A 12,373-nucleotide genomic window follows, 5' to 3' on the forward strand; every position below is an offset into this window, starting at 1 on the left:
ATGTTCAAAGGCGAACCCTACTCTGTTTAAAATTGAAGTAGACAGTCACTTAAATTGACAAGGCAGAAAATGTTTGACGATAATTTGATGGATTACGATATAACAAGGAGGCTTTAAGCTGTCTAAATCATAATGCGGTACTTTTCAAAATTGGTCTTAAATTGGCCTAACATGATTTTTTTTTTAAATCCTTCAATAGGATATAAGAAAATATTTCCTGATTTAAGATGATTTGTAATGCTTATTTGTAGGACCTCTCAAACTCCGTATAAACCCAAATAAATAAGAGATTTTAAAAATTATTTGCACTGTATTTAAATACGATTTAAACTCGATAGCTAGGACAAATGTTAATATTGACGACGCCGAGATGGACCGGGAGAGGCAGCCCTCTCGTTAAATAATATGAAACAGCTGTAGTGGGCCGTCAGACAATTCCCGATCCCTCCGCCGCTGAAAGTGCCTCTGTGCGTTCCATGGGGTGTCCCTAAATTTATGTACATGGGTGGTACTTCTAAGAGATAAAATACTCGCTCGCCTAACAATAACGGTGAGAGTGTGTGGGTGTCGGTAGGTGTAAGTAGAATACAATAGATCCCATCCGAACTGCAGATCCTAATCCTGATCCTGATCCTACGAGTAGAAGGTCAGCACGCTGGTCTGGTTGCCGCGCACGAACAGGAATGGTGGCATGTCCCGGCTCAGGCTCTCCAGCCAGGCCATATAGAGCGGCGCCGAGACGATGTTCTTGCGGGGCATCGGCAGCGTCATAACCACCAGATCCGACTTGGTCGACTGCTCCCGCAGGTACTCCCGCAGGCGAAGGTATCGATTCGTCTTGTCCTGCACCGCCAGCATATCATCATCGGTTATCAGGGCTAAAAAAGCAGAATTGAGCAAAATAAATAGTTTGTTTGTGACCCCAAAATCTTGTATGTTAAGTTAGCAGTTGAAGCACATTGAAAACTAATTGACAAGAACTTATACTCTTTTCGATAATATTCCGTATCAATTTGGTCTTAATACTAATCGAAAAAAATATTACTTTTGTAATATAAGCTTCACATTATTCAAAACGTGTTTGTTGATTTGTTATTTTTAAATTGATACTTGAAATTATGCTTTCTGTGAAGCATTTTTGAAAATGTTTAGAAAACTAAGCCGCAAGAGCAGTAAATAATTAATATCAAATATTTGTATGGGAATTTTTAAATCTGATAGTTATTCAATTAAAATCAATATCTTAAGGAAACACAGATAATTTATTTAGCTCACCCTCATCCTCATTAAGGGTCGCCCGACTGCTGCTTCCGTTCTCGCCCTCCTTTTCGGCCACCACAAAGTCCTTGATCAGCTCATTGAAGAATTGCGTAGATGACTCCAGCGGCTTCTTCGTTATGTCCGGAATTAATGTCAGATCTGAGTAGTCGATCCGGAATTTGGATAACAAACTGGCCATGGAGCGTTGCTCGAACTCCAGCTCCGCTTTTTTGTTGGCAAGAGCATAAACCCTGCGAAAGAAAAATGTTTCGAAATGTTTGGATTTACTACACGAAACAAAAGTTGATTGCTGCAATTGCGAATTTCCACACGAAATTGTGAAATTTCCAGAGAAAAACACGAAACTAATACACAAGCTCAGTCAGGCCAAATTGATTCCACGAACTGAAACAAAACTACTGACTACATTCTTCCCTTTCTAAAATGCAGAAAAAATTATTAAATTTTCACAGAATTGACTTTTAGATATTATTTGGAGATGTTTTACGTTATTTTTCTGAAAATTTTCAAAAGAAAACCAACATTCGTTCCTAATTTTCTATTTTTAAAAACATTTCGGTTTAAGAAAAACACACAGTCAACGATGTTCTTGTATTTTTCGGATGAGTAACGCAATTACAAGGTTAATAAGTCAATAGCTGGCTTGGCAAAAAAAAACAAGTCTTTTGCAACGCAAAGGTATTTTATGAAAAATCGTAGTGAGAGATATTAAACAAAATTCAACAAAATATTTCCTTTAAGCGTGGCCCAATCAGCAAATCTGCTCTCGACGGACGAGCACATGGCTGGAAATTCCCTTGGTGAAAATTACTTGCACAAAGTTCCTCGTTAGCCAGAAGCCAAGCGATAAAGCCAATAACAATTTCGCGGCAATTCGCGATATGCTCACCTCAATTTGCACGTTTGCCAGGTGCGCCGGGTACTGATGATGTACGGCAGCAGGAGAGTGAGTCCTCCGTCGTCGTAGAGCCACCAGACATCGATGACGGCGTGGCTGCGCTTCCTGGTGAAGAGGGTGAGATCGGAAAGGACCTCCTTTGGCAGCTCCGTGCCACCAGGACCCTTGTAGAGGGAAGATGGGTCATCATGCTTCAGCTTCGACTTGCGCAGTGAGTTGTTCTGAAGGATGCAAAGTAGCTAATCAAATGCATGGTTTATTAAATATATTTCCAATTACCACAAGATTTGCTGACTTTGCGTCCAACGGATCGGGCATGCCGGAGACATCCTTCGCCTGATTGCCCGCAATGAATGACAGGTCGCTCGTGCTGGAGGCTAAATGGGAAATATAAGTTCACTTTAAACAAGAGCAACAAATAAGCTAACAAAAAACTTGGCTACAACAAGACAACTTCATTCAGGACATGCACGGACAACAAACAGTGCAGCAGCAACCCAACCGGTTATGCCATATTCAGACCATATATATTCAAAACAAACAACCGACCCCTTTGGGCACGTGCTGCGACCATGTGGGCCAGTCTAATTTCCAATTCCCCACCGACGGCATCCTCCTGGTCGGACATTGTTCGGCCACAATTTAAAATTCAAATTTACGAGCATTGCATTAATTTTCGGCCCGCATATTGCCGGAAAAGGTTTTCGTAGGCGCACAGATGGTAAACAGCCGACGGGTTCGCAGGTCCAGAAGGACCAAAGTACAACCTCCAAGTTTTGGCCTTTGATTCCGGTTAGTTTGGTCGTTAAATGTCGTTAATTTTCTGGAAGCTTAATGGCTTGATTGCGAGTCAAGACAACATGCAGAAGCTGACATGCGTGGTAGCGAGATTCGGTGACGGTGTGAGTTTCATCTGCTTGTATTTCATTCATATTTACCTACTCAGCCTACAACAACTTCACATTCCATTCAAGTATCTTAAGATACGCAATCTTAGCAAAAACATAACTTCACCTGCACCTGGCCAAGAGCGAATTCTCCGCAGGCTCTGCTTGAAGCGCACTGCGGTTCAATTTCCCAGAAGACACGAAGATACACCGATATAATTACGGAAAATTTGATATTTCGGCCTGAATTTAGGGTGGACTTATGCTTGGTTCAAGCATTGTAATAAGTAGGTTCATTTTTAAGATTGATTGATCATTTTTGATATTTGTACCTCCTAATTAAAGAATTTTTGCATATTTAAAGTCTATTTAATAAAGTTAAAAAAAGTACTAATTTAAAAAAATAAACTAAAAAATAAATAAATATTGAAATATGGAATCTCAGAGGTAATCACAAATCATTATTTTTGTTTAAATGTTATCTTCAGTAGGTCCACCCTACATTTGACCATTACCATTTCGCCGAGCATGCTACTCACTTTTAACTATCTTCAGGCTGTTCTGCTCGCTGTGGACCAACTGGTTGCGGTTTCGGTCCTCTACGTGATTGCAATTGTGGTGCAGAAGGTGCAATTGGGTGGGTTGTTAAACAGGTGCGTGTTTGGGGGTACAGAGAGAGACATGCGAAATATAAGCAGAATAATAGTTAGGTTGTGGTATTTATTCCTTCGATTCGTACAAGATTCCTGTTGTTTACCTTGCGACACATTCCTGCTGAGCGAGTCAATGCTGCCGCCCAAAGCATTCCGGGCATGGCTGTCCACGGCCTGCAAGTCGCCGGAACTCTCGTTTGGCTGCAGGGTGCGTGGCACTTCGGAGGAGGGCTTCCAGCCATCCTGGGAACCCAGCAGGAGCGAACAGTCCAGACCCTGGGGAGCTCGCAGGATGGCCACCGAAAGGTACATGTCCAGCGCCTTGTGCATCACGTTGAAGTACTGCACCAACTCCTTGCGATCGCACGTCTGCCAGTCAGTCTTGTAGCCCATCAGGATAATGTTTGGCTTTAGCTTTCCGATTCCCGTGGCCTGCATTAGGGCCCTTGTGCCCGACTCGAAGTCCTCACCATCAACCAATGCATAAAAGCCCTTAACGCGATGCTTGCGGAACCAATTGGACGCCCTTTCCTGCAGATTTGTCCTGTATTTCTGAGAACTCGAGCCCCGAAGCACATGGCCACAAACGAGCAGAGACAAGTTCTTGGTGAGCATATAAGCCAGGTCCACGAGGACAGGTCGAGTGTTGGGCAGGCCGGAAAGAACCAGGATTTGCGGCCTATAGTTCTTCACGTGCTCCTCCACATTGTTCAGCTGCTGCACCGACATCAGGGCATTCTTGTACGTCTGTGCCTGTGTGGTGGAGCCCCAGTTGACATCCGGCTTCCGGTAGGCCACGATTAAGTACAGAGCCAGCACCGCCACAAAGGTGATGAGTGCGGTGGCCCACGAGATGAGGAACATCACGGCCACGCAGAGAATGGCGCCCAGCAGGCTCAGCCACATGTTGAAATACTACAACACAACGAAATTAAATACATTAAATAGATACATTTAGCCTTACTGCCCACCTTAAAGGTTGGTCGCCAGCCCACTGGTTTTGCCAGACTGGCATGGAAGGTACTGAAGTTGATCAGCATGTAGGCGGCCAGGAAAAAGTTCGATATGAGCGGCGCAATCAGATTCAGTTCTCCGATCAATATGAAGCTGAAAACAGGTGGATTAAAGATTAAAATCATTTCAATTTTAAATAATAAAATACAAATTATTAATTTTTCTTTAGCTAAAATTATTTTTTTGCTCGGTTTTGTGGAGATGCACTTCATATTACATTTAAAAATAAATAGTTTTTAATTTCCCACATATTCTCACATTTTCTTTAGCGAACATAATATATACACATCTACTTACGCGGATGCAATGATAAAAGTTAGAACATAGCCACGAACTGGTTCATTGTTCTTGCCGTAACCCTTGGCAAACCAAACAATCTTCGGGTACAGTTCATCCTTGCACAGAGCCTAAAAAATTGTATTAAATATAAATTTAATCGCAATGCAAACATGTTGAATCGCGTACCTGGAAAACCTTTGGTGCGGAAACCAAACTGGCCAATGCAGAAGAAAGTGTGGCAGCATAGCAACCGGCGTAAATCAGAGGACCGAAGCCGGAAACCAACTCAATTACCTGGAAGGAATTCTGCAGACCATAGCTGCATTCACCTGAGGGGGGATAGGTGTTGAAATTTTAATTAATTTTCAAGGTTAATAAGCATTGCTGGTAACTAAAAAAGAACCTTACCCGGCTGGCAGTCGAGGAAGGCAAAGGAGCCATTAACCACATCAGACAAATTGCCAGTAGCATCACGAGCCACTGTGGCTCCGCACTGCAGGACCATGATTAAATAGGTTCCGGTGGTGATGACAATGGCTAGAATCGTGCCCTTGGGAATGGATTTTTGAGGATCCTAAAAATATACATTCGTTAATAAAAAAAAATTGTATATGGAAGTGTTATAAAATTTTCGAAACTTTACATTTACATAGCCACTTATAAAACTAGTATTAATAATGATTACCTTTAGATCTCCCGAGATATTAGCTCCAGCCAAAATGCCCGTAGCCGCAGGGAAGAAAATGGCAAATACTGAGAAAAAATCGTGCTGAACGCCACCCTTCTCCTGACGATAGTCGGCAAATAGATTATTTTTAAACAGAGTTGCTGTGAAGAAATAAAAAAAATTTAGAACAAGTAGGTTCCATTATTTTCCTATCTCACCATTATAGCCCTGGAAACCCTTCGAAAGTTCCAGATCGCTTTTGGGTCCAATGAAACTGCCAATGACAAAGTCAGCAATGGCCACCAGCAGGATGATAAGTAGTCCGATTTGGGCCTAATTAACCAGAAAGGGAGGTATTAACTGCATAACTGCTCGTTAGGATGCACACGCACCTTTGCCTCCCATTCCATGCCGACAACCACAATTATCAGCAGCAGCAGGATGGTGATACAACCTATGATGCGCACGTCCTGAACACCGCCGTCGACGATTTCCCACTCGAAGGTCGTCATCATGGCCAGCATGGATTCGCAGAAGCCGACCACATACATGGCACACGCCACCGCATTTGCCAGCGAGAAAATCAGACCGATGGAGCCGCCGAACTCGGGACCCAAGGAGCGGGATATCATGTAGTATGTGCCACCTATCGTCAAAACCATTTAGAGCCATTTAAAAGCGACCGCAAAGAAGGCGGGGCGAGGGCGGGAGCGGTGTGGCTATGAACTCACCTCCTTTGATGACACCATTAGTGCTTATCGCCGACATCGACAAGGCCGTGATGGTCGTGACAGCAGTCGTTGTCAGTATTAATAGGAATCCCTCGATGATGCCCGCCTGACCCACCACCCAGCTGAGGCGCAGGAACAGCATCACGCCCCAGATGTTCAGCAGGCAGCGGACGAGCACACCTTTGATCCAACCGAATTTCAGGACCCCGTTCATGATGCCCGACTCCGGGTCCTGATTGCGCGTCAAGCTGTGCGTGTTCTGCGGGCGTACAGATAACGAAACCTTGGTAAATTTACACGGGCAAATAGCATCATCAAATGCCCACCCATGACTAATACACATTCTAATATTTTAATACATACATCATAAAGATGTTATGTGATTTATATATTGGACTACCGGATTGAAAATATATAGCTACTTTTCACCCTTATAAGTGATTTCCATAGAAGCCCCTATATTTCATAGTTCCATAATTTCAAATTGTTCAAAGTAGTATAAAAATTATATCATGGGTACAAAACCATTTAAAAACAGTAGGACAAAATTATCTACCAAATTTTCTCATACAAAATATGAATTTTCTCTGAGTGTAAGTGGGCGCTTAGTGCAAAGGGATGAGGGTTCTTGAGAAAATTTCAATAAAGGTGTCTAGTGTTGATAAATGATTCGACGCACAACCTTAAATAAATATCTGTCTTTTCTTTTCTTTTCTTTTCTTTTCTTAATAATTTCAGGACACGAAGTAACATGGAATTTTAAAGGGCCTTCCCTTTGTCAAACGAATAAAGATCTCCATCGGAAATGGATGACTTCAGCTACCATGGATGACTTCAGCTACCAGGAATTCTGGCAAGCCGACGCACTCCCGCAGTGAACATTATTAATAGATTAATCATACGCCCTCGAAACCGCAACACCCACTGCGCCAATTGAACTCGTGAACTTTGCACTTTTAACGAGACCCCTTCTTAATTGCTTATTATTACAAGATGTCCGAATGACATTGAGAGAGCTCCGTCCACAGTACTTTCGCGCTTTCGTAGTTAATTAGTAGAAGCAGATCTTGGATTGGACGGCAAGTTATCTGGGTGCCAGCTAATGTAAAAAGTGATTGCCTAATGGATTACTAGTATATGTCTGTCTGTGAAATGTGATTGTGCAATGTATCAATTTCTCAATGGGCTTCGTATGCAGCCAAAAGCAATTTATTTTCCCTCTTATTGAGTCATTTGCTCAGCCAATTGTGAAACGAAAACATCGGCAATTAGTCTGAAAAGTGTGGAAATCAATTAGGACCAATTGGTGGCACTGCACAGTGTCTTTGGAATAGAAAACTTTTCGAAATGAATCATAACCAGGGCTTAGGAGTCAAATGAAAAGTCAATGGACTTGTCCGATTTAACAGCTCCGTAGTCCAATTTAATCGGTTAAGTCTGCCGAAGTTCTCCTATTTTGGGAATACATTTACGTAAAGTGTGCACCCCAACCGCAAGTATTGCAGTTGACAAGTAAATTCCAAGGGATTTGCCAGCCTGCAGTGCCAACGACCGCCTATTTTAACTCCTGGCAAACATTGGCAGTCACGCTCATGTGCCTGCAAATGTCTTTCTTTCTTTCCGAGCCGGGGTGACACTTGCCGCCGAGCGAGTGACACTGCCGGGTCCGGGTCACATCACGGGTTAAGGGTATTGAATTATTTTCGAATTTGGTGGGGACGTCGAAGAGTAAATTTAAATTTGACTTTTACTGCGACGACAACCGCGTAAGGCATGTGAATGCCATTTTATGGGTCCAGAGAAAATGTAATTTGTGGCCTCTAAGGGTCCTCGGTAGTGTTTATGACCCAGGCGGTAATTTTCATTTAGTCTACCGAATCCCCTGCGGGTTGAAAGACTCACCTTGCCCGTCAGCGTGGCATTGTGCAGCTCGTCGAGCGTTGGACGGTAGGCGGCCTGAATGGACATCATGTTACGATAATTATCCAAACGTGGTAACGCCTCTCGCGTAAAGTGCCTGTGGAAAAGCGTGGGAGTTTAATTTGGCAGATTCGACAGCGAAGCAGAGAATACACAGAGAAAAATACAGAAACAAAACTTTACATAAATATATAATACAACTTTAAATCGATTATAAAAGTAACGACAATTAAGGAATGATTAAAGATAAGTTTAATAATCTTAATTAACCTCGTTTTATGTAATAAAGCTTTTGGTGTTCCGCACTCCAAATTAGATGTTGCATACTTTTAAACAGGTTTATAAATTGTTTTGAAAAGTTCTAGGAATTTCGACCGTTAAAACGATTTTTCTAAGTATAATATTAATTATTTCTGTATTAGTGATATTAATACACATAATATAGTTTACTACTTTAAAATTATATTTAAAATTGTGTCGAATTATTATTAAATCCAAATATTGATTTTAAATAAAACCAAAAAAGTTAAATGATTATATGTATAGAAATTAACTATATTATTTCAATGGTTATTAGCTTTTTTCTCTGTGTAAAAAGGGTGGGAGCATTGCAAACTGACCGGAAACTTTTACCATATTTTGTGTCGTACTCGTTGTCCAGCAGCTCGCGCTCCTCCTGCGAATCGTTCGATTCGTCGGACTCCTCATTTTGCGGGTCCACCTGGAAGCGGGTCGTCGTCTGCAGGTCCTTGAACCTCGACGGTTTATCCTTGTCGCGGAAACTGCTTTTGATGGATTGCCTGCGAAGGGGAAACAAAGTCAGGCTATTAGGCTGTTGCTTATTTTTAAATCACACTCTCTATCTCTCTTTGTGGCCCATTGGTGCCACTTTAATTGGGAATTGAACAAAAGGATTTGTTTCGGATTAGATTTAAAAGGCCAATCAACGACTTGAAACGCCCAGTGAACAAGGATTCAATAAGTTTCATTATCGGCCAATTCAGTTCAACGAAATCCAATTGAATTTATTTCGATTTAGTTAGCTCTCGCCCTCGAACGCAAACTTGCACTTTCTGATTGCCGCCCATTGTGTCGGTGTCCCAGATGATTCCTGCCAGTCTGCCACAGAGCAGACGGCCCCAGGACACGCCCACGCGCATAGAAGGCCGTTCAACCGGCATTCCCCCGTTTTTAGTCGATAATGTGTTGCATGAGCGAGCGCCTGACATCCTGACATTCTGACATTCTGACACCCTGACACCTTGCTGGTTGCACTCGCTAATCGAGAGGACCTCGAAAACCCATTATTTCAACGCAACAACAAGCGAAATGGTTCATAAACTTTAATGAGAACTGCCGCATTTTCGTTGTATTTCGGGTACACATTTTTAAATTTGTTCAAAATTTTACTTTCAGATATTAATTATTAGTGACCCATTTAAACAGTACCTTATAAGCTGCATAAGCAAAATTTTAATAATTAACTACAAAATATAGCAATAAATAAGCCGGATTTAAATGGTAATTTGCAAACAAATTAAAAAAATATTCTAAAATGTAGTACTAATATAAGCCTGCAAAAATATTGCAAGCTAAAAGGCAACACTGCGTATGAGTAATACATTCTCATAACATAAATTAAATGCTTCATCAGAACTCATGCTTTAATTATGTATATTTAAAAAACATTTTTTGCACTTAAGCGGCTTAATCAGAATTCGAATTCTATAATCTTTAAAAGTATTAAAAAGTTCCTTCCTTTTGTCGTATCAAATTCTTAGATAAAAAGGTATACCGGTAACTGGTAAAGGAAAAAGTATCCTGCAGTCGAGCTAGGAACTCTGACTGCTCCTTCCAATTTACCAAACGACATTGCTCAATGGCCTCAAGATATTTATATGATATGTGCTGCGTTGTCAGTGGAGCAATTTATGGGTGGCTTGTCTGCTCGGCTTTTCGTATTGCTTGGCAGCCGCGAACGTGAATCGCACTCATAATGATGATCCAGTCGATTGTATGTCAATGAGATTGATTTAATTTGTGGGGCAACGGTGGGGGGAAAGCCGAGGAAAATTCAGGAATTAATTATCAATCTGAAGATGCGAAGGCAGTCGCTTAAAACTCAAGGCCTTAAGACCCTTAAGTAAGCTTATCATTAATTTATGCAAGAACTCACTGCCAATTTGAGCCGATTAAACTGAGTTTTTATACGTAACCGCTTGCCTCGTAATCGAAATTCCGTTGCCTGGCTTCTCAGTCTCCTCTTAACAGGATGTTTTCTTCCTGGCTGGAGCAATAAACGGGGCTATAATATTTTCATAAGCCTCATTATCATAACTTGAATGGTACTTGGGCAGACATGGCCATAAAGTGACGGCGACATATCGAAACGAACATTTTATAGTTGGCAAAATGAGACAAAGGATGCCCTATCCCTGTCAATTCCCCGTCGACATTTCCAGGACTATGCAAATTGGCTGTCCACTGAAAATTGGGAACACAAGCGTAAGTGATGGTTATTACTATGGTCTGTGATTGGAGTCATTGTTTGATTTTCGAAGGCGAGTGTTGAACTTTCCATAGGCGAGTGATGAACCTGCCTCAGGTCGGCCAACCTTGGCTACTTGATAGATGCGAGTGTTCCGATTGTTGGCTTGGCTTCACGGCCCACGGAATTCAACAAAGTTTAATCAATTTTGAATGATTGCACTACAAGCCGATGGACTGAAAATTGCAATTGCAGCAAATGTGGCGTGAATGATTAACTGGCAACTCTTTGAGCTGCTGGCATGTTGGCACTCCACAGCCCAGTTCACATCAATCTCATCTGCATTTTTGCCCATTTTCTGGCCAAGTAATATTCAAGTTCGAGCCCTGTTAACACGGTAATTCATTCGAAGGCCCATCCTGCCGGAGCGGTAATTCTCGAGACGCTTTCAGGCATTCCGTGTTTTCTTTGGCACGGCGTCCTTCGTGACCGGATGGAAGATGGTCGGAATGTTAACGCCATAGTTAAGCGAGGACAAAATACAGGAGGCGACAAAAGCAATCCTTGTTTGATGAAAGACTAAACAATTACCAGAAAATGAAATATTCAAAAAATTTACATTCTCCGCCACAATACACAAAGGAAAAGGTCGGCTAGCACGAGACCTTAAAAGCCGCAACCGTTCTAAGCCCTGACTAAACTTAGAGAAAAATGGGGTAACTACTTAATACTTATTAAATTATGTTATAAAAAGTCACATTTGTGAGAAGGTTGAAAATGTATAAATAAATTATTTCTTTTTTTAATATTTTAACACCTTTATCGAGTTGGCAAAGAAAGTAGAAGTTGTAGTAGAAAATCTAAATATAAATATATAAATAATATAAATAATGCAATGAGCTTTATAAAACCCATTTTAATGGAAAATACATACAATAACCATTTTAAAGGTTAATACCTACAAATTTAGGTGCAAGTTTTACTAAGTGGAATTTTACATCTAAACTTTTAACCCTGCTAAAATTGGAAAAGAAAAAAAAGATTGAGGTATAGTACTGAGAAATATGCTTCAGATAAATAGAAATATCCTAAGTCTTTAAGTAGAACATATAGAATTAACAAGTGCAAAATATATTATTTATAATATTAAGGGATTGTGTTTGTTTCATACTACAATTTTCGATCTATCAGCAACACCCTGATGTTTCTAAGTGTACGTGCCTCTGCCGTTTGACCCGTTCGACTCACCTCTGCTGCCTGGGCTGGTGTTGGTTGAGCATTTGTGTGGCATCGAATGTGTCGTCCTCGAGTAGCTCGCCCTCGGCGTTCGTAAGGCGCCGGTAGACTTCATGGGTCCCATCCTGTCCTGCTCCTCCTGTTCCTGCTCCTGCTCCTACCCCCGATCCTGATTCTGGGCCATCCGAACCCGATCCCTGTGACTTGCGACTGTTGCCGTTGACCGGGTTCACTTGAAACCTATTGGGGGGCCGGTCGGCGGCCGAGCCCAACTCGAAGGAGATTGTGTCCGACATCTGGGCCTGTGTTTGTTTGTTCG

The 12,373-nt window shown here is 41.7% G+C and overlaps 1 protein-coding gene across 3 annotated transcripts; it reads right to left on the reverse strand.

The window, feature by feature from the left end:
• Positions 1–290: 290 nt before the first annotated feature.
• On the reverse strand, positions 291–12,350 carry LOC128257643 (solute carrier family 12 member 1). Of its 3 annotated transcripts, XM_052988734.1 has the most exons (18): positions 12,067–12,350; positions 8,951–9,130; positions 8,313–8,427; positions 6,411–6,669; positions 6,072–6,325; positions 5,898–6,012; positions 5,698–5,840; positions 5,421–5,586; positions 5,199–5,341; positions 5,031–5,140; positions 4,691–4,826; positions 3,824–4,634; positions 3,606–3,665; positions 3,194–3,241; positions 2,459–2,556; positions 2,171–2,400; positions 1,276–1,511; positions 291–878 (listed from the first exon to the last, which is right to left on the reverse strand). In XM_052988734.1, exons 1-18 carry the CDS (start codon positions 12,348–12,350, stop codon positions 634–636), a joined length of 3,633 nt encoding a protein of 1,210 aa, XP_052844694.1. In that variant the 3' UTR covers positions 291–633. The 3 variants fall into 3 exon arrangements, with proteins under 3 accessions (XP_052844694.1, XP_052844695.1, XP_052844696.1); XM_052988735.1 differs by lacking the exon at positions 3,194–3,241; XM_052988736.1 differs by lacking the exons at positions 3,194–3,241; positions 3,606–3,665.
• Between the last annotated feature and the right edge of the window lie 23 nt (positions 12,351–12,373).

The sequence above is a fragment of the Drosophila gunungcola genome, assembly GCF_025200985.1.
Source record: "Drosophila gunungcola strain Sukarami chromosome 3L unlocalized genomic scaffold, Dgunungcola_SK_2 000002F, whole genome shotgun sequence".
NCBI classification, from domain to species: Eukaryota; Metazoa; Arthropoda; class Insecta; order Diptera; family Drosophilidae; genus Drosophila; species Drosophila gunungcola.